At 50.2% G+C, this 22094-nt stretch overlaps 1 protein-coding gene across 1 annotated transcript; it reads left to right on the forward strand.

The window, feature by feature from the left end:
• The first annotated feature begins 1168 nt into the window (after positions 1–1168).
• SYNGR3 (synaptogyrin 3) lies at positions 1169–22086 on the forward strand. Its single transcript, XM_015876843.1, has 4 exons — positions 1169–1482; positions 10253–10493; positions 15967–16109; positions 17636–22086. Exons 1-4 carry the CDS (start codon positions 1384–1386, stop codon positions 17843–17845), a joined length of 693 nt encoding a protein of 230 aa, XP_015732329.1. The 5' UTR covers positions 1169–1383; the 3' UTR covers positions 17846–22086.
• The last annotated feature ends 8 nt before the right edge of the window (positions 22087–22094 follow it).

A 22094-nucleotide genomic window follows, 5' to 3' on the forward strand; every position in this document is an offset into this window, starting at 1 on the left:
TGGAACCAGGATCATCGTCACGGTGCTACGAAAGCTAAGGAGCCAGGTCCTGGAGCTGTGGGGGGAAACTCCCTTTGTAATAATTGAGGGTTTCCCTCTGCAGGCTTTCTGTCCTTTCTATCCTTCGTCTTTTCCCTGGGGAAGGGATGGGTCTTGGCCTCATCCTGTCCCATGACTCTGGTTGTTTCCCTTCCCACTCAAGCAAAGTGGGAGCTCCATCTGTCTTTGCTTCCTACCACTTTGCACCAGGTCTGTGTGGTGATGTGGCCCCATTTGTGCTTGAGGTCACAGCACCTCTGCTCCAGCAGCATGGGTTGCCCTGGCTATACACCTCAATTTGGTGTGGTGGCCGTAGCTGTAGTAAGGTGTCCCAGCTGCAATGTGGTTGCTTCTGCAGGCTGGCCGTGTTCCGAGAGGTGACCTCAGCCACAGCACAGTGACTGCAGCTGCACCATGGGGACTCCAGCAGCAGCAACACATGTTCCACAGCTATAGCACTGCTGCTCAGTAATGATGGTTGCAGCACAATGTCCCAAGTTACAGCATAGTGTCCCATTGTAGTGTTTTCATCATGGCTGTAGCACGGTGCCCATGGCTGCAGCATGGCCATTGCGTGGTGTTCCTGGCTATAACATGGTGTTCACAGTCATTGCATAGTGCTCGTGGTCATTGCATGGTATCCCTGGCTGTAGCATCACACTTACAGTCATCGCATGGTGTCTCTTGACTGTGGTATGATGTTTTTGGTCATTGCATGGTGCCAATTGCTATTGCATGGTATCCCTGGCTGTATCATGATGCTCATGGCCATTGCACGATGTCCCTGGCTGTATCATGATGCTCATGACCATTGCATGTTGTCCCTGTCTGTATCATGATGCTCATGGCCATTGCATGGTGTCCTTGGCTGTGGCATGATGCTCATGGCCATTGCATGGTATCCCTGTCTGTATCATGATGCTCATGGCCATTGCATGATGTCTCTGGCTGTATCATGATGCTCATGGCCATTGCATGCTGTCCCTGTCTGTATCATGATGCTCATGGCCATCTCGTGCTGTCTGTGGTCATTGCACGGTGTTCCCGTTTGCAGCACGTTGTCCGTGGCCATGGCACTCAGTGCCAGCACGGCGCAGTGATCTCGACCTCCCCCGATGTGAGGTGGTCTCGTTGCGGTTCTCATCACTCCGGTCTCGTTCACCTGCCGCTGCCCCCCCCCACGCCGCGGGTGGTTCTTCCCTCTGCCCGCGCGCGGCGCTGCGGACGAACCCACGCGAAAGGCTCGCGGGGGGGTGGGCGGACAGGCGCGCGGCCGGCGCGGGGAGCGCGCACGGCTCGGCTCGGCTCGGAGCGGCGCTGGAGCGGAGCGGGCGGTGGGGGAAGATGGAAGGATCGTCCTTCGGAGCGGGCCGGGCCGGCGGTGCCGTCGATCCTGTGGATTTCCTTAAGCAGCCGCAAACCATCCTCCGGGCGACGGCTTGGGTGGGTAAGGCGAGGCGGGCAGCGTGCGGTGACCGGGCACAGAGCGATGCCCGTGCGGTCTGCGGTACCCGGGTATTGTGCACGCTTATGCGGTGTGCGGTGGCCGTGCGGTGTGCAGCCGGCAGCGCTTTGGTTGCTGGCTCCCGTGGGAAGTTCCGTGGGGACGGGCACGGTGCAGCGGGTGGATGATGCCGTAGCCCTGCAGTGCTTTTATCCCTGGTGCTTGAGTGTGAGAGAGCAGGGTGCAGCACAGAAGCAGAGGACATTTTCTTCCCATCCATACTCTCTGTGTGCATGTGTGAGAGAGAAGAAATCTTACAGCCAGCCCTGGCTCCCCCCTGTTCATCCAGATGGATGTCATATTTGCTGGTCCTTTCTCATATGTGAGTTCTGCTGTGCAGTAAGGAACAAGAGGTGGGATCTGTGCTGCAGCCACTCGGTGAAGTCTTTACCCGTTGCTGCTCTCATGAATAAGCAGCCAGAGAGCTGTGCTGCCAGGCTGCAGTGTCCAGCTCTCGCCTGCTACGATTAGCAAGCATGCATGGCCAAGGGAGCTCTGCAATGCCCCAAACCCCAAGTGTGGAGTCTCAACCCTGCTGCTGCAGGCTCTGGTTCTCAGAGCTGGGCCCTGGGGGCTCATCCTCACTTGTGCATGGGGGCCATGGCTGCTGGCTCTGTGTCACCTTCAGCAGTGCCACATGCATGCAGGAAGGGGAGGTTTGAGGGAAGGGGCTGCCCCTCTAGCTGCTGTCAGGCAGTGTGCAAGGGGACCCTGGGGTGACTGAACAACATAACATGGGAACATGCACTTATCTTCAAGCACATGAGCAGTTCCAGCTGCAATCACATGCTCGAAGTTCAGCCACATGCTTAATTGTTTGGCTGGATTGGAGCCAGTCAACCTGCCAGGGCTTTCAGAAAGCCCTTAGCTCCATTAGTGAAGGAAAGTGAAGATTATGGATATGGAGCATCCTGGTGTGGGGTGGCATTTGTGAGGCTCCTGCTGGCAGGCGTTTCCTAGAAGCATCATTTCAATCTGGAGGACTTGGTTGGGACCCAGTGGAATCCTCCACATGGCAAACCATTGGCAACGTGTTGGTTTGGGCATGGTCAGATAAATCAGTGGCCAACAGGTGTTGAGTTGGATTCCCTTTAAAAAGATCTGCCAGCACCCAGCCAGAGAGCTCACCCTCCTTGGACTAGGGGGCAATAGGAACAGCATATGGGAGATGAATTAAAAATCCCAGCTTAGAAGATATTTGTTGGCTGTTCAGTAGAGAAGTCATTCATTTTGTGGGTCTGAGTTCAGAAAACTGGGCATGTACAACAACAGAATGGATCAATTCTAAGCAGGTGGAGGGGTCCATTGGCTTTCACGAACATGACATGCACACGGTTTGCAGCGCACTGTCAGATTCAGTAAGGCCTAGAAAGTACATGCTGAAACCATGTGGATGTTTCCCTTGCCTCACATGTGCTGGAAGATGCTGTGGACCCACTCCCTTGCAGATGCAGCACAGGGGTGTGGAGTCCCCATGCTGTGATGCTGTGACCCAGCTGTTTGCCACTGGCTGCTCTCCAGCATGAGCAGGGATGTGGCTGGTGTGAGCTGGGCATTTGGGGCCAGTTCCGTTCTGCCTGATGCATGGCCACTGTTCTTGCAGCTTTTGCAAAGCAAAGTGTGCCAAGGCTCTTTTTAGCTTTAGTGCTCGTGCCAGATCAAACCCACGGCCTGTTTTAAGATGGAGAGCTTGGACGGAGGCGGCAGGCGATGCACTACAAAGCAGCATCTGTCTAAGATCTTGCTGCCTTTCTGTTCCACCCTGATGCTTCCCTTTGCCAGGCTGGGATGTGCAGCACAGCCCCACAGCCACTACAGCGCTTCCATTACTTGCTTTGTAATGCCCACCTTTGCTGGCCTGCCCATAACCACAGCCTGTGGGCTTGTTCAGAAACCCCTTGAGCTGGGTGTAGGTGTTGGGGCATCTTTTTTCATGTGATTCCCCTTCCTGTTGCTTGTTGTCACATCTTTTTAAGCACATTTAACCTGTGTTGTAGGAGCAAACCTTGGAGGCTTAATCCTTGCTGCCATTTACAGAATCACAGAATGGTTGGGTTGGAAGGGACCTTAAAGTCACCCCAGCTTCTCCAAGCTGAACACCCCCAGCTCCACAGCCTGTCCTTGCAGCAGAGGTGCTCCAGCCCTCTAAGCATCCCCGTGCCCTTTGCTGGTCCTGCTCCAACAGCCCCACTTCTGTCTTGTGCTGGAGGCCACAGACATGGATGCAGACCTCCTGATGGGGGCCTCAAGAGTTGCAGAGTGGAAGGGGACATTCCCCTCCCTGCCCCGCTGTCACTCCTCTGCTGGTGCAGCCAGGTTGGCCTTCTGGGCTGCAGGTGCACAGTGCTGGCTCATGTCCATCTTCTTGTCTTCCAGGACCCCCACCTAAGTCCTTCTCTGTTGGGCTGCTCTGAATGAGTTCTCCTAGTCTGTACACATACTGGGATTGCCCCAACCCAAGTGCAGCACTTCACACTGGGCCTTGTTGTACCTCATTCAGTTCTTGTGGGTCTGCATTTCAAACCTGTCCAGGTCTGTCTGAATGGACTTTCCTTTGGATGAGGGTGCTGCCTTGGTGGCCCTTTGGGATGTGCTGGTTCAAATGAGATGTGGTTGGTGGAGACCCTGTTTGGGCAGCCAGTCAACCCACTGCCTGCCAATGGGGTTTCACAACCTGTCATTGCCAAGCAGGACCCAGCTCTGTTCTGCGGCTCCAGCGGTTGGTCTGGGGCTGCAGGTTCAGCTCTGGTGCTGACAAACATCTGAGTGACCCATGAGTGAATGGTGACTTTAGGTTAGAAATTCCCAAATATAAGTTTTGATGAAAGGGGATTCCTGATCCTACCTCATACCGTGACCTCTCCATACATAGCAATTCTGAAGATCTGAAAGGGAAAAAACCTCTCCTGGCATAAACTGTAAAACCAAAAGCTGGAAAGAACCATTTGACAGTTCCTCATTCATCTCTTCCCCCTGTCTGATGCAGTTTGTCAGGAGAAGATGTGATCATTCTTGTGGTTTCCTTTTTGGGCATTTTTTGCACAACAAAACAATTTCGATGCTCACCAAGGGCTGCCTGCAGAACCAAGAGCTCCCCTCTTTGTAGTGTCATGGCTGTCCGTGCTTCTAAGTAGCCGTGCAGCTTTTAAGGGGAATTGTTTGCTTAATGCAGCGTTAGATTTGACTTTTAAAAGCAGTTATGGTAAATAACTGCTTTTAAATAACTGAAGTAAATGTTTTTAGTAATCTGTCTGAATTGCAGTAAAAGCAACACTAAAAGCCTTTTTCCTTGACGTGTCAGCTTTCACCCCAAGAGCTGGCAGCCCAAGTATGTGTGCTTTGTGTGATTCTTCTGCCATGCTGGATCTCTGCAAGTCTCCTACAGCTTCAAGGGCTACTTCAGCATTTCCCTACGGTGACTTTGGTGTGACTCAGAGCTGCTCCACTGACCCAGGGTGTGTGCCATAGCACTGCACTGCCTGCAGCTGGCACTTGCCCTGCTCTGCCTGGAGCCTTTCAGGTTTCCTTAAGCTGAATGGGAGCGTAGTTCATCACCTGTTGGCTGAGAGCTGTTCCTGTGCAGTGCTAGCTCATTGAGCCCAGCATTTTGTTTAAGTTTTCCTTGCCTTTAAGAGCATAACCTTTATTAGAGGATGGGCCAGCAGCAGCCAAAACTGATTGCCTAGCCATGGACATAGCAGCGAGTGGAAATCCACATAACCTTGGGTATGCAGTAGTGAACTTATTGGGGAAGAGACTGCTTTGGCTCAGATCTGGGAGTAATCTTCATGTGCTGGCTTTTCAATGGGTTGTGTATTAGTCCATAATATGGCAAATCATTATCTTTCAGCGAGATGTGTGTACTTTGCAGAGGGATGAGTAGGGAAAGAGCTGAGTTGGATGTGTTATGTATAGGAGGCAGTTCTTGGAGGGGGCAGTGGGCCCTTTCTGCTCTCTTTCAGGTTCGTTTGGTTTCTCTGGGAGGGTGAAAGGTGCTGCTACCTGCCATGTGCTCACTGTAAAGGCTGTGTCTGTTATCATCAGGGAAAAAAGAAACAGCTCAGGGACAGAGGAGCCAAGCAGCAGCAGAAGAGCAGGGTTTTGGGGTGGTCACTGTGCTGCACCCTGGGCACAGCAGCCCTCCTGCCTTCATGAGGAACCTCTGCCCCAGCTGCAAGGTCCCCCAGCCTGGAGGGCATGTGGCTCTCAGAGAGGGGCTGCAGGGCTGGGCTGTGCCTCACGAGCCTGCAGCAATGCTCAGAGCTTGTGCTGTGATCTTGGCTGCCCTGGGCTTTGTCTAGTGCTGGCTGCTTTCAGTAAGGTCACCAGATTTCCATCTTAATTTCCTTTTTCCATGGGCAGTAGATTAAAGGCTGAACTTAAGTTTTACATTTTTGTTAATGAAATTATACAGAAGTTTCACCACATCTGAGCTTAAAATGCAGCTGAATTATCGTTTTCCTGTCATCACTGATTCCAAATGCTGTCCGTTTGATGTGTGCTCAGATTGTGCCACTAGACCAGGAACTTTGAATGGATGCTGTGTTTCAACCAACATCTTTTGCCGCATTAGAACAAGTAATTCAGTAAAAAGCAGTCATGTGGTCATCAACATGCATCCTTCACAGGCTGATTAGCCCATTAGACATGTCCATAACCCTATTAGGGTCGGCATCACGCTATCCGGTTCTGTGCCAGAAACTGCGTCAGGTCTTTCTTTTGTGGTCACATCCCCAGTCTTCATGGGAGATCTGGCAGTGCCTGGGGTGGTTCTTGGCCTTCATGCTCCCCTGTAAATTATGCAGCTGCGTGCTGAAAACTTTGCTGTTACTGATAGCTGTAAGGATGAAATGGGGAGGACAGGGACCAGATTTGGGTTGTGCTTATCACCATTGACTGAGAGCTACTGCAGAGTGAATTAGGGGTAGATCATTTTTCTCTGTGCATTACATTTCCTTGATGTTGACATTAGCAGTTGCTTGTGTGTGTAACCGAAGCAAGGTTCTGCATTCTCCTACAACCCCACACCTTCTGGCAGTGTTTTTTCATAGGCCCCCAATTGAAGCACAGTGCATCGACAGTGGAAACATCTCACCTTAAAATGGCTGACAGCTCACACGATGATGCTTTCAGCTCATTCTCTCGCGTTTTTTGCTTTTTGTTTTCCTTGTGATGACCGTGCTTAAATTGCCAGGACTCCATATGCACATTTCAGGTGCCTGGGTGACAGAAGGCTGAAAGCACTATGGATAGAATACCTGCAAGTCTGGGGTCGTGCCATAGGAGGGAATGGAGATCTGTGAAGTGTGATGGCAGACCCAAGCCAGGGCAGCCTGGACAGCCACCTGTATCCAGATGGCAAAAGCCTGGGGTGAGCAAGCCCTGCAGCAGGCTGTTCCTTCTCTTCTTTAGGAGAAAGCTAGGTATCATTCAGCAGTGTGCTGCCCACCAGCTGGGCACTGTCACCTGCATGCCCCAGGGCCTCTGGAGTGCACTGCTGGAGCAATAGGTCATAGAGCGATGCATTTTCTCTCTCAAGTCTCTGATGAACTGGTTGAGAGCTTGAGCAAGTGAGAGCTGTGAAGGTAGATAGGAATTGACACTTGTTTTTCATCAACTTCAAAGAAAAAATCCTATGGGTTTTACTTTCCCCCATCTACCCCCATTTCCTCAACTTTCTTTTAACCCACACATAGCAAAAAACCAAATCTGTTCTCATTAAAATGAGAATTACCAGCACCGGTTGTTGGTTTGTTTTGCTTTTTTAAAGAAAATTAATATCAATCATGAGGAGAGGGGGAGAAAAAAACATGGAAAGACTTGTTCTCACTGAAAGCATGTTTTGACAGGCATCCATCAGTCAGCACTGATGTTTTGAGTACCTCCATCCAACATGTGCGCTCAGTTTGTTGCTGGGCTGGGCTGTTTATCCCGTGGGTGTCTCAGCTCTCAGCCCCACGCTCCTGCAAGGCCCCCAGCCAACCCCTTCCTGTGGGATCCCTTGGCTGCAAGATGGATGCAGTTCTCTGCACTGAGTGGAGCAAAACTCAATGGAATTTAAAGCAAAGCAGTGAGACATCTACAGGTACCATCTCTGGTGACATTTCCATTGGTCCTAGGTGTGCTGTGTGCATTTCAGGCACCTTTTGGCTTTTGTGCTCCTTCACGATTGCTCGCTGGGCATCCTCCTTGAACAGACCTGTGTATTTGATCCTGCATTCCAGCCATGATCCTGTTGGTGTGCTCTGCTCAGCACAGGTTTTGCCTTCCCCCAGGAACAGCACCAACACCGTTGGCAACCCTGGCACTGCATCACCCAGCCAGGCTGCGAGCACAGGAGGCTTCTGAAAGCACCAAGGAGTAAGGCAGGCTTCTAATCTTGGGAGGATTTAGTAAAACTCTTATCTGAGAAGCTAAGTGCAAGTTCACTGGCCTGCCAGAGAAATAATCCAGTGGAATCAGAGGTTCTCAATTATTCATGTTTTCCAGAATCACATTATTTATTCCAGGGCCTGTTTTATAAATGCTGCTGCTATTTCTGATAGTAAATAACAATTTTGCATTATTTATGAACAGATTTTTACTACTGCTGATATTACAGCTGCTGCCAAAGCTCTGGGAAAATTATTATTGCTGTTTGTTGTCGTTTGTTGCTTCCTTCGTACAATGCAGCCCTCTTGTTCTTTAGGTGATGATGTAGCCATCATGGTGAGAGAACGAGAAGCTGAGTGCAAATGCAGACGGTGACTCACGTTAGCAGGGAGCTTGTGGTGGTGCTTGGAGCTGAGAAGATTGGGGAAAGAACCTCAGGCCTTGGTTAAGATGAGGGGATGCTTGGAAGGAAAGCAGGATGTCAGGGTAGCACAGGGATGCCTGCTCAATTGACAGGCAGGTCCTAGAGCATCTCCATCACCCAACATGGCCCAGCAGTGAGGTAACTTGAATTGCAAGTGCAAGAGGAGTGAGCTCCTGGCTGATAGTTCAGAGGTGAACTCTGTCCCTGGTTGTCCTTGCTGGTGGGTTTGTGGAATGGGGATTGAGTATGGGGCAGGTGCTCTGCTAGCTGCCTGCATACCTAAGGCAGGATGTTCTCCAGAGACTGTACTGCATCCACTCAACATTTATTTCAGATGACACTCCACAGAGAAAGAAAATACCCTGCAACAATCTGTCATATGTTTGCACTCTCGTAGATGTGCTTCTTTGTTGTTCCTTCCAATATGGAGGGGAGTTAGTGGAGAGGATCTAAGACAGGTTTGCTGATGAGACGCTTGCATTTGCAAGTACCTTCAGCTGGAACTGTCTCTGTCCCAGCTTCACCCCAGCTGGGAGGAATGTGAGGAGAGGAAAGAGGGCTGTCCATGCAGGGCAGCCAGGCGAGAGAGACATGTAGCCAGTGCTTATGCTGTCACAGCATTATACTGCAGTGTGCTGGAAGCTTTCTGAATGGTTTGTTTGTTGGTGGTTCTGCTGCCTCTACATACTGGGGAACAAGGTGAAGTGTTAGCAGGCACAGTGACTGCAAGGGCCATGGGCTGTAGGTAGCTGTGAGCCGCATCTGTCTGTCGCTTGTCTCGGTCTTGTGCTCTTACTATGGGGCTGTGACTGCAGAGGAAGCAGTGAGGAGCTGTGTATGGTCTCTGCCTGCATATGTGGCCTCTGGCTGCATCCTGGGAGCCAGCAGGGCAAGGAGTCATGCAGGGATCCTGTGGTGCTGGTAGCAAGTGACAAGATCAAAGATGCACAGTGTGGTGCAAGGGTGTCCACAGGTCTTGCTGCTCTGAGCCCAGCAATGGAAGCAGCAGCACAGTGCTTCCCAGGCTGCAATGGAGTGAATGCAGCTGATCCTGTGGCTTCTGCTTGCTACCTTTGGTTTTGGAGGGACGAGGGACTTACCTAGGCATGCAGCACTGTGAATGGCGTTCATGGAAGCAGCCGCATGCTATGGCCCAGCTCCCTTCCTGCAGCCAGGATGTGAGGCAAAGCCCTGGGGAGCTGGAATTGAAGCTACTGTGGGGCAGCTGCTTTTCTCCATTGCTGTGTGCTGGGGCCTGGGGCTCTGCTGTTGGCTCTGCTGTGGGTCCCAACAGTCAGCAACAGGGGTGGCCACCAGCAAGTCCCTTCTCTACTGTCCCTTGCAGGGCTGGAACTGGGTCACTGCACAACAGATGCAGGCACTACCATCCTTCAGCCTCTTCTCTGTCGCCAAATTGCCCTATTGTTTGCATGTCAGCACAATCATAACCTCTGTCTCTTTCCCAAGACACCTAGGTGAGCTGTTCTCCATGTCCCCAAGCACCCCATCCACCCTCCAGTGTGCATTCAGCAGCTCCATTATCTGTAACTTCATTTCTCTCTGCTTTGCAGTTACACAAGGGGGTTTTTTGAGTGCAGCCTGATGGTGCAGAGCAGCACAAGCAGAAACACTGTGCAGAGACCTGGCCAATCTGTTTAGTTTTCCCTTCTCCCTCCCTATCTCTTAAAACATGCTGCAAGCCAAGCCACTGAAAACAAACAGGCTCACATGACAGGAGACCTAGATGCCATCCGCCAGCCCATTGCATAGGGCCACCAGCGAGTTGAGTGTGGGAATCTAACACATGCCATGTTGCCGTGGAGCCTCACAAGACTGAATCCAATTATGTTGCTGTTGGAAAACAGAGTTTAATGTAAGCAGCTGCAAGTTGTGTTTTCTTCTTCCTTCTGCAGATCTTTTCCATCGTGGTGTTTGGCTCCATTGTGAATGAGTGCTATGTGAACAAGGATGGCACAGACCCTGAGCTACACTGCATCTTCAACGAGAATGAGAGTGCTTGCAGCTATGCCATTGCCATTGGCATTATTGCCTTCTTTGGATGCATCTTCTTCCTTGTTGTGGACCTCCAGTTCCAGCAGATCAGTAGCGTGAAGGACCGCAAACGAGCTGTCCTACTGGACCTGGGCTTTTCAGGTATGACTTTGGCTTTGCTATGCTTGTTATGGACACTGCTTGTTCCATGGGGTGTGCAGGGTCATCGTTGTGTCTGCAGCTCCATGCTTTAGTCCTGCTCTCTCCTCTCAGGGCATGGCACAACTCATGTCTTACGGAAAGGATGAGTGGGGAAGCTGGTTTGTGGTAGTTTGAGGTCAGTGGGGTGTCCTGCTCACCTGTGTTGCTTCTGAAGCTGGGATCACTGAGGTCACTCAGGGAAGCAAGGCTTGGTGGCCATGTCTCAGAGACCATACAAGACATTGTACCCTGTTTCTGCCTCTTAACAAAAGTCACATCAACAGTTACATCTGGATCTGCTTTCACTTAGTGCACGTGTTTCTGCACAAAGCAGAAGTGTGCTTCTACAGCAGGAGCTGAGACACCATTGCCGTACCTCACTGCTTTCAGGGCTGGGGTTTGCAAGTAGCTGTGGATCTCCCAATGACTTGCATGAATTGTCTGCTGTCTCAAGCCCTTGGCTCAGCCACATGAACAGGAGCTAATGGGCTGTGCAGTGCTGGGAGACACTGTCCTCTGCTTGGCTGCTCTGGGAGTTTTCTGGCTGAGTTTGCAGCTGATGTTCTCAATTTCCAGGCTCTTGTGTTAGCAAAGTCTGAAGGTGATTTATCCAGCACGGACACAGCTGATGATTCTCTGGTCCCAAATGAAAACATCCGTCATCATCTGCCTATGCTTGCTTGTAGTTAAGGATGTCCTCTTGCTGGAAAGCTCATTTCTATGGTGCTAGAGCCCTTGTGAGCTGATATTTGCAGCCCCTTCTGTGGGGCTTGGTGCCTACAGCTCTTCATTTCAAGTGGGAGAAGAGCATCCACATCCATCTTCTGCCTGGGTGTGTGTCTCGGTGTAAGACTGTGATCTCCCCCTGCCTTTCACCTTGTAACAGCTGCAATCTCCCTTGCCAGGCTTGCATGAAATGGGGCCATCTCTGCCTTGTCCTCTGTTGTCCTTGTCACACATAGTGTGCACAGTCATGGGGCTCTGCAGCAAGCTGCAGAAGAAGGGCTTCTGCCCTGCAGAGCTTCTGTCCCACAGACATTGCTCTGCTCATGGGGATAGGCTTCAGTATCACACCAGGGCTCTGTCCTGGTAAATCCTCCTAAATCCTCCCTTATCCACAAATTCCAAATACATCTGACCTGCCAGTGCTGACTTTATTGCTGGGACCAAGGGATGAATGTGCTACTCTTGAGTGCCTTGTGTCACCTGCATGGGTCCTTCCTCCTCTCTTGGTTCTTCCCCTCTGTGTGCTTTTTGGTAGAGAACGGGCAGACCACTTCCATGTTACAAAGCAAACCGCTTACAGGCAAGTTGTGCTGCTGGGAGGAGTGTGAGAATGGCAGCACTTCTTACTCAGCTGGGTGCCAGTGTCTGCCCTGTGTCTGACCTTCCCCTGTTGCTTGTGCTGGCTTGCATTGAGGGTCTTGGCATGGGATGTGGGTGTAGAAGGGACCTTCCAGCTCCTCAACTCCGACCCTTGTTTTGCATCATGTGCCTTTCTTCATACCTTAATCAAGCTCCTTCCTGGAGATCTCATTTGCTGATTGAGAGCCTCACTGCATGTCTCCTCACACCAGATGGACTCTCCGTTCCCTTCTGCATGCCTGCAGTTCTTACCTCAGCCTGGATTCATCTCTCTTGATCACGGGTGGCCAGAGCTGTGCATGTGGAGCTGTTACTAGTGTTCCTACAAAGGCACTCAGACCCCACTACTCCCTTACATCAGTTCTAGAAACCACGAGTGACTGGTCTGTCATTCAGGAGGATCTGCACTCCCAAATCACGCCGTGATTCAGGCAGTGGCATCAGCTGTTGGTACACACAGTACTTGGTGTGCAAAACACCCTTCTGCTGCAGGTTTTCACATTTCAATGGATGATCTTAGGATGGATTTGTGCCCGCTGTATCTTATTCCATTCCTATTTCTGTGCCTTCAGTTTTCTATAGTTACAGCTGCCCCAGACCTTCTGTACTGCTGTAGCCTGTACACCCACTCACACAAAAACTCCAGGCAGTCGGTTGCTTCCAGAAGCTGATCTTGCAGCACAGATCGAATGCAGGGTTTTGCTGGCATGTGACCTCAAGCAGCCTGGTGCATGCAGCCTGTGGGCTCTGTGTACTCAGAGCCAACCTGTACACATGTGTCAGAGTGCAAACTGTGAGTAATTTACATTGATTGCCTCTGTGTTTATCTCTAGGACTTTATCTGTGGGACTTCTATGCTGCACCCTTTCTCTTTTCCCCTTTGGTTCTTGAGTTCCTTCCACTTGTGACTGTTTCATCGTTTCTCTCTGCATGTGATCTCTGCATTAATGTGTGCTTTAATATAAAAGCTGAAAATGCATTTGGGATATAAGAGGAGCATCAAGCAGCGAGTGGGTGGGATGAGAGAGAAGAAGGTCACTCCTGCCCCTTTGCCTGGATTCCCCCAGCGCCTGGTGCTGGCTGCATGGAAGCAGAAGTGGCAGCTGCTGCCTATGAAGGGTAGGGTAGGAGTTGCTCAAATTGCAAACCCGCAGTTTCCTTTCACTTGAAGGAGGGAGGACTTGTACACCATATCAGTGGTAGGTCAGAGAGCTCATACCGTCAGCTTGCTGCTCCTATCCCAGCTGGACAAGGAGCATTGGCTGCCTGCATTACAGTCCTCACAGTGGGGATGCCCCACAGGGCACTGGGGGCTCTGCCTCTTGAAACCCCATAGTCCACAGGTAGGTGATGCTGGGTGCAAGCAGGACAGCCACAGTGCTATGTCAGTGGCACTTGCAACTTTATCCTCCATCTGCTCTTACAGCTGCTCCTGTAGATGTGCGTTGCTCAGATCTATGCTGTAATTACGACTGTAATATATATTTCCTGGTGTTTGCACTCTGTTGTCTGCAAATCCTAAAACTATAATTATCTGCTGGCTCTTACAGCTATTCCTGGTATTTTCCTTCTCCCTGTTATGCTGGAGGGTACAGAGCTGCTCCGGTGCATGTTTCCACCAAGAATCAGGAGCGGTGCTTGTGGCCACAGCAACCTGATTTCAGCTCAGCTTTCCTTTCTTGGGGTCTTAAAATCCATGGGTAAAAACCCACACCTCCCAAATATAAATTTCCACTAGATCCTAGAAATATACCAAAGCTATAGGACATGACAGAGAAACCATGGTACGGTGCCCAGCCTGGCACCAGGGCAGCCTGAACCCCGGGATGTGCAGATGAGAGGAGACAGCAGTGATCCCAGGCGTGATTCACAGTGTTGGGTACAGTCTCATCACACAGGAGTGCTAACAGAGGGTGAACATGATCACAAATGAAAATGGGTGCTGGTACAGATCAAAAATAGTTCCTCCTATTGCTCACTGGGAAGCCTGATCTCACACACAGGCATGTGTCAGCTTTCCAAATGGCATAAACACCGCCTGGTACTTTTGGAGGTGCTCTCAATACCTGACTCTGTCCACTGGCAGCAATACTGTCTTCTCTCTTTCCCAGGGCCTGCAGAGAACCAGTTTTCTTCTTGGGAACTCAGCAGAGCTGTCCAGATGTCAGGACAACAGAGGCTTGTGTGCATCATAGAACCTCAGTGAGGTGCATGTGGGCAGCAGCAGAAGCAATACCATCCAGGCATTTCCTACTGTAGGTCTCAGAGCTTAGCAGTCAGCACTGGGCAGATCAAGCAGTTCCAGTATCTGTGTTCCAGAGGAAGTTGTTAGCTGCAGTTCCCAGCACAGCCGGTGCACGGTCAGAGATGTGGATGATGTCATTTTAAGTCCTGAAAGTACCTTGGAAGGTACCACTGACAGATGGGGCTTAGAGCACTAGGTGAAGGGGAGTCTCTGTGTGATGGCCGTGGCACAGCATCAGCTTTGTGACACTGAGGTTCTTGCAAGCAATTCCACCCCCTGTAAACCAGCGATGAAGCCTAATCCTGCTGGAGGACCCTGCTGTCCCTTTGTTCCAGCCCTGGATGGCCCCACAGGATGCCCCTGAGCATCCAACAATGCTGCAGATTAATCTGCTATGAATTGCTCTCCCATTTCATATCTGATTTTTCTTCTTCCCAACACTGCTGTGTCCAGAAATGTGTAGATCTGAAGTAAGAAACTTCTTGAATTTTGCTCTGTGGGCATTGGAGGTCTTGTTTACCACTGAGGAGAAGTGGATCGTCCTGAGAATGAGAATGTGTATACAGAAGTGGCTTTGATAGCAGGCAGTAGCCATCTTATGCAAAAAAAAGGGCTGTTTTGTGAGTCTGGGATTTCGAAGAGGAAAGTGTGTGTGATCCTGGCTGGAGGGTGTGTTGCTGTGAGAGCAGATTCAGAGCCTAGCATGGCTGGGCTGGCTCAAGTGTCCTCTCCAGGTCCAGCTGTATAAGAAAAGGAAACAAGGAGTGTATTGTCCTAAACTGCAGCTAGGCACAAATTTTGAATTAAAGGCAAGATGTATGCTAAGCCTTATAAATCTTGCACAGTGTTTGGATACAAGCATGCATTTTTTATCGTGCTTAAGAGCTGGTAAGATAAAGAGGGAAAAAAGAAGCTTCTTTCCTCTCCCTGCAGCCAGACTGTGCTATGCCCATGGGGCTGGCAGCGTGGCTGCTCACTCTGATGTGCTGATAATCCCTGGGAAGATGCTCGTTGCTCAGCATTCTGCTGCTGGGCCTGGATCTCTGCGTGCACTTTAGCAAATGCAGGGAGCTTTGTGCTGGGGATGCTCAGAAAGCTGGAGGCCCTTAAAACAGCATCATGGAAGGCTCCAGGTTATGCAGCTTCTTTTCACAGCTGTGTGAAGTGTTACTGCTTATTACAGTGTGTGCTGGTGGCTAGTTTTGTGACTGTTCTGAGCTCTCTGACATCAGGCACTGCTGTTGGTTGGTGATTGAATTAGAGGAGCTGCAGCCAGCCTTGGTTCCAGTAGGAAATAATCACCGAAGCCTTTTTGCTCGATCCCTGGGGTGCAGTTAGGCTGGGAGCAGGCACACAGCCCCCTCCACCTGCTGAGCAGCTGTGCAGTGCCCAGCCCTAAGGTTCTGAAAGCCACAGGTGTCCAGGAAGCAAAAGGTGGGCACAGCAAGGTGCTGGGGAGTGAGCTGGCAGCACCTTGGTGCAGGGTGCAGTCCCAGCGAGTGCGAGAAGGACATGCGTAGAGGTTGTGCTGTCCCTGCAAAGCTTGAGATCAAAGGAAGGTTTAGGTGAGCTAAACTGAAGGTAGGCAACAGGCAGGATGGTGCTACAGGTTCCCTCTGGTTCAGTTTTTTCAGCAACTGTAAATTCACCTCTTTCAAAATAGCGTTGTTTGGGTCATGCCACAGGACAAGGCACCCAGGACCACTATTGCTGTTTGAATATCTTGGTGGCAGTGTTTGTGCATCCGGCACCCTGATCTCTGGGGTTCTTGCAGCAGAGGAGATGATGGCAGTATCAGCACTGACTATCTCTGTTCTCCTCCAGGTTTCTTGTCCTTCCTGTGGTTTGTAGCCTTCTGCTTCCTAGCAAACCAGTGGCAGCGGACAACGATGAGCAAAGGGGCTTCACAAGGAGCAGATGCTGCCCGGGCAGCGATCGCCTTCTCCTTCTTCTCCATCATTGTCTGGGTGAGTTCAGTTTCTGGACCTTTCAGGTGCTCTGCCCCTACTCCTGAGACCTGCAACTCTTTATGTAGGCGTACAGCACTACACCCAGGGCATTATGGTACAAGTGCTGCCTGCCATTGTCACGGTGAGGGCCCAGACACCACCTGGGATAGATACCTATCCCCAGAGCTGAGCCTTGTGCTTGTGGATATCCACAAGGCACAGATTTAATGTTTACAGAAAAAAAAACCTAACTTAGAGCTAGACTGGGGAGAGAAGAAATGAAACCTACTATGGGCTCAGCACCGAGCTGAAGGAGGAATCTGGGGCCCAGTTTGGGGAAGTGAATCCTGGTGAGTGGTGAAGGGCTGTACTGAAGAAACCTGCAGTCCATCCTTCTCCTTCTGCAGGGAGCTGAACTGTGGTTTCTTACCCAGGAAGCCCCAGCTCCAGTCTCCTCTTCCTGGGAACTTCCAAACTTCTCCTTCTCCTGAAGCTGGCAAGTTGCATTTCCATCAAAAACATATTACTGCCCACGTGCTGCCCTCATTTCAGACCCCAGGGAGGAGTTTGGTTTGAAGCGAATGAGTCCCCAGGAGAAGTACACCATGATGAGCCTGTCCCATAGGGTTGTGGGGGATTTTGGCAGCCCCTAGGGGAAGCCAGGCTGACTTCTCTGCTGCTTTCCCCAGGAGAAGTGCAAAATGCTGCAGCATAAGGTCAGTTGCTGACAGTTGCTAGACCCAACCTGTGCCCAGCAGTGCCTGCAGCTCTTGGGCATAGCACTGCCCTGGTGCCAGGGCCAGGGAAATAATTTTGGGTCAGGGGAAGTGCCAAGGATTCATGAGTGTAGAGCAGGGAAGCACCCATTGCCCTTAGGGATTACAGGGGGTGCTGAGGGTGTGCCAGTCTTGGTGACTGTAGGCATGGGTTTTTTTATCCCGAGTCTGTCATCCAAAAATTAATTGAATTGTTAATGAAACCTCCTGAAATAAAGGTAAGTGCAGGACTCTCACAGCTCTGCTGCTTCCATTTCCTACAATTTGTGACCTGAATACTTGCAACCTGGAAAAGGGTGAAGGAGTCTCTGCAGGACTGACCTATTTCACTGGCCTGGGACAGCTTCCACTCCTTGCAGTAGTGGGTTTCAGGGTGCCAGCTCCTTGATGACAGCAGGAACCTGATGTGAAAACAGTGTGGGCTTTGGTTTTGCATGGGGGGAGCTCATAGATCTCCATGGAAAGTATTGCTTTGCAGCATGAATATGAGCAGTGTGAGGAGGCTGAAGGGCAAGCACCTCTGTGAGGCCTCTTCTGTGATTTGGGAGGCACAGAGGAAGGGAAAGGATGGCAGAGGGACAGAAGGAAGCACAGAGTGCTGATGCAAGGCAGTGTGGTGTGGCACAGAGGTGCACGGTGGTGTAGAACCATCGTGCCCTGCACACCTGGCTTCTCTTGGGCCAGTGGTTTCTATGGCTGTGGAGGAGCAGGAGGCAGCAGTCACCCACCATGCTTGGCACTCCCCCCAAATCTCTTCATCCCTTGCAGGTTGCACTGGCTCTGAAGGCGCTGCAGCGGTACCGCCTGGGCACCGACATGTCGCTCTTTGCCACCGACCAGTTTGCCACTGACCCCAATGCTGCATACCCTGGGTACCCCACTGGCAGTGGCATCGAGAGCAAAGAGACCTACCAGAGTCCCCCATTCACTGAGACCTCGGACGCCAACCCGAAAGGTTACCAAGTGCCAGCATACTGAGGGAGGAGGGCGTGCGGCTGTGTACAAATAGACCGAGTCCTATGGTGCAGTACAGTTAACCGGTTGATTGCAAATGTATTCAGTACCATTTCCTTAATGTGGCAAGTCAGTGCTGGGTTCCTTACTATTAGCTAGTTGTGCAGTGAATTCTGTACAGTGGTATTGGTTCTTGTCTTACCTGTCCAAGGGTTTTATAAAAGCAGTGTTCCCTCTAAGTTGGAAGAAAGAAGGTCGCTACTCCGTGTGGCAGAAGATAAGTCAGTACCTTCTCTGAGGCTTGTTTTAGCACCACTGGTCACTAGGTGCCACAGAGTGCCTGGGAAAGCCAAAAATACCTTTTCCTGCTAGAAAACGAGGTAGCTGATGAGTTTTTCATCTCGTTCTTCCAGAGCTAACACAGATGTGGCCTCATTGCAGTGTGGGGGGCTGCAGCTGGGGTGGTTGGCCCTGAGCTAGTCCCACTGCTGGTAGAACTTTCATGTACAGCACATAGAGCAGAGGCCGTGGAAAGTGCCAAATTTACAAAGAAATAAGTGGTGTCTGTGTTACTTTTATTTGTATATATTTATTGTACAAAAATCCATGACCAAACGGGTGTTTAAAACATAGTTCAGGGTGCAGGGAGGGTATGGGGGCACAGAAGCTTGGGTTTTATGTTGAATATCCAGACAGCTTCTGTGCTTCCACACAGTTCTGGTTGAGGATATAGAAAGCTGGGTTTGAAACTTGCTTTGGAAAAGAATTTAGCAATAGTTGTCTGCTAATTAGAAATGGGCTTTTATCAGTGGAAAATATGGCGTGTTTCGGTTCCACTTCATCGTGGAGTTGTTGAAGTTTGCAAATTTACAGATAGTTCTGATTGGCAACACTGAACTCTTGCTCACCTTCAGACCCAGAGCTGCCAACACAAAAGGTGTGGGTGCCTCAGTGACTCAAATTCTAAATCAATTAGGAAGCAGAATGTAGCTCGTGTTTTTCTACTGGGAGCAGCCACCATCTGTCGTAATTGCAGCAAAATCCTCAGGTGTAAATGTGTGTGTTGCACTGCAGTCCCTGGCGATGCAGAATTCAAAGCAAGCACTGAAAGGACTCGATGGGCTTTGAAGTCTGTTGTGGGAGTGCACGTGGCACATGTTTGCCCATAGTGGGAGAATAGAGAATAGAGATAAACACCTGAGGAGGAGGCCAAGTTTGGTTTCCAACAGCAGAACTACAGCCTTGTTAATACCAAGTCAGTCTGAAAAGTGCAGCAGATGCTCATCACCTGCTGAGAACAGAGCATGGTGGCTGAGCAGTGGGCCTGTCTCTGGCTGAGTCCCCCCAGCTCACCTGGCTGCAGGGATCCTACGCTGCGCTGTTATTGCTGGCAGAGCTGTGTGTTGCCTTCTGACCTCGCAAGCAATAGATAAAGTACTGCCCCAGCTGTTCTTGTAGCAAAAAAATCCAGCAGTTTTTTGTCGTCATCGTTAGCACAGCTCATTTCTGCTGCTAAATTGCAAATAAATGCATTAATTAATAAGCAGCAAACCTCATCACAGGCAGTCATTATCAGTGACAAAATGCATAACTTGAATATTCCACTATTTAGGTCAGATTAAAACTTGCATTCACAATGAGCGCTGGCTTTCCTGGATCCAGATCTGCCCGGCAGCACCCAATGCCGATGGAGCTGTGCAGTCATTTCCCAGCTCAGATGCTGCTGCAGAACCCAGTCCTTCATGTGTGGTGATACAGGGACCTGGCATCCCTTACAGCTTTCCCTTACAGTGACAGCTCCACAGCTCAGCCCTGCTGCCAGCATAGCTGCTCCCTGCAGCAGCAGGAGGATGCTGCACTGCTGATGGAGGAGGCTCCTGGAGCTGATGCAAGAAGCAAGAAAGGTGCCCTGGGGGGTATCAGCTTGTGCTGGTTGAGGTAGGTGAGCAATGAGAAATTTATGCATTGAGTGGGGACACCCAAACCCCAGTAGAGTATAAGCCTAAGTTAATTCTCTAACCCTTGTGATTTTTCTAGAGCCAGTCTTGCTGAAAATAAAAGGGCAAAAGATTTTAATACAGGGTACAGTAGAACTGTAGCAATATTTTCCTTAGAGGGAACACTGAAATTTTAGCAGCACAAACAGTACTTGTGTTAATATTTTAGCAAAATTATAATCAATTTAAATGTTTAAATTGATTGTATGTGAGATAATGTTTGTTCGGTACATTGTATTTTTTCTAACTATATAACTGTTCCAGAGTTTCCTTGTAACCGTAAAGAACTAAAGTTCTGTCTGACTGCGAGAAGTGTCCTGATCAGTGGTGTAAACGTGCTGAATATTACGAATATTACAACATCTGAATGTACGCACCCCAGGCCTACACTGCATTTCTTTTCTTTCCACCCCCTCCCACCCCGTGGCTGTGGGACATGGACTCACCCTCACGCACCCCCATCACTGACCTAAGAGCAGCCACTATGGCACAGGGACAGCAGCACAACTGTGACTTCATCCCCAGGCTGGGCACCGTCGTTCTTCTCAAGGTCAGCTTCTTATTACAGTCATTGCTGCCCAGAATGCGTTATTATGTTTAAACTCTGCTCGGTGCTGTGCGTGTGTGAGGACCTGGATGTGCTGTACTCGGCAGGAGAGGAGGAGGAAGGGGATTTGGTGCCTGGGTTTCCTGGCAGGGGTGAGGCAGAGCAGGTGCTGCTCCATGGCTGTGGTCTGGATATGACAACGCTGCCAGAGAAACCTCCCCCTGCTCCAGGGGCTGCAGGAGCCAGCGAGCATCCCTCAGTTGGTGCAGGATTTGCAGGCAGCAGAGATGAGGTCACCACAGTCACTCCTCAGTCTGCATCAGGGTTGGGATAAAATGTAATTAAGGTGGCACTGCGACACCTGAGATACACATGCATTGGGAACAGCAGTTTTAGACACCTTGGAAGAGAAACATTTCCTGGTTTGTTGGCGACTGTTGCTCAGCTCCTGTGTAATTTCCCCATCCCCCAGGCTGGGAGCACAAGGCCCTGCTGAATTAAAACCTTAATTAAAGGAAGCGTGAGACATGGCCCTCTCCCTGGCTGTGATGAGTCATACCTACCCCTCACACGGGGTCCTGTTTCCAAGCACTTTGTGAGGCTCTGCAGTGCTTCCTCTGTGCTCTGTGTTACCAGTGCTGTCTGTTAACCGTTGTAGCACCTCTGTGATGGGTCAGTCAGTGTGTGCAGGTATGGGCTGTAACAGCACAGACTTGTGGGCTCATGATAGGGGAACTATTGGATCCCTGCAGTGTCTCTTTTGAGGTTCAGACAATCATACCATCACTCTTCATGCTTCTTTCACTCGCTTTCTATTCTAGCAAGGTAGAAGCTTTGCTCAACCAATACTCAGTAAAAAATCTCCCCAACAATGTGCTTCACCATCTCCTGCAGTTTAACCATGTCTACGAGCAGTTGGATTTGAGTTGCTGCTTTGGTGAGGCACTTAGCAAGATGAGTTTCCCATTGGGCAAACTGCAGGTAGCTGCACAGAGCGCTGAGTTTGTGCTACAACAGTGACAGCTACAGCACTTCTCTGCTTTCTCCATCAGCTGCTCTTTCTTTACTGGGAGTCACCCATCCCCTTCACAGTACTGTCCCATTCCCCCCACCTGCTGCAGCCGTGAGAGCAGTTGAATAGAATTAAACCAACTGTGATCGTTGCCTATTCATTAGTAAAAGCATAGAATCAATATTCCTCTCTCTAAAAGCTGTGTATATTTGCAGACTTCCTTTCAGCCTTCTTTGTCTTCCTGGGGAGAGCAGACGAGTTCCACTCTGTTTTATTCACAATGCTTTTCTAGATCCCATTTAGAAGCTGTGTGCTGACCTCCCACCACCACAGGCTCAGACATGGCCTTCACTGTACCAACACGAAACCCAAGTTCAGCTGCCTGTATTCTGTTGCAATATGCGTTTAAACCTCAGATTCTTTTTAATAACAAAGATACCAAAATGTGGTTTGCAAATTTCAGTTCTTTGGCAGATACCTCTGTATGAGCAGACCGCTTCCACGAGCTGCAGCTGTCACTAACCCTACGTGGATTGTCGTATACAGTGGACTGTGTATGGAAATAAGTTAAAAATGTTTACAACTTTTGTACATATTATATATATAAATATATATAAAAATATCTTTTGAGAGAGCGATCCGTGATGATGTATTTTCAGTGTCTGTGTAACCAACCGCAACTTATTTTCAATAAAGAGTTTAAAACGAATGGAAGCA

This window comes from Coturnix japonica, chromosome 14, assembly GCF_001577835.2.
Source record: "Coturnix japonica isolate 7356 chromosome 14, Coturnix japonica 2.1, whole genome shotgun sequence".
NCBI lineage: Eukaryota > Metazoa > Chordata > Aves > Galliformes > Phasianidae > Coturnix > Coturnix japonica.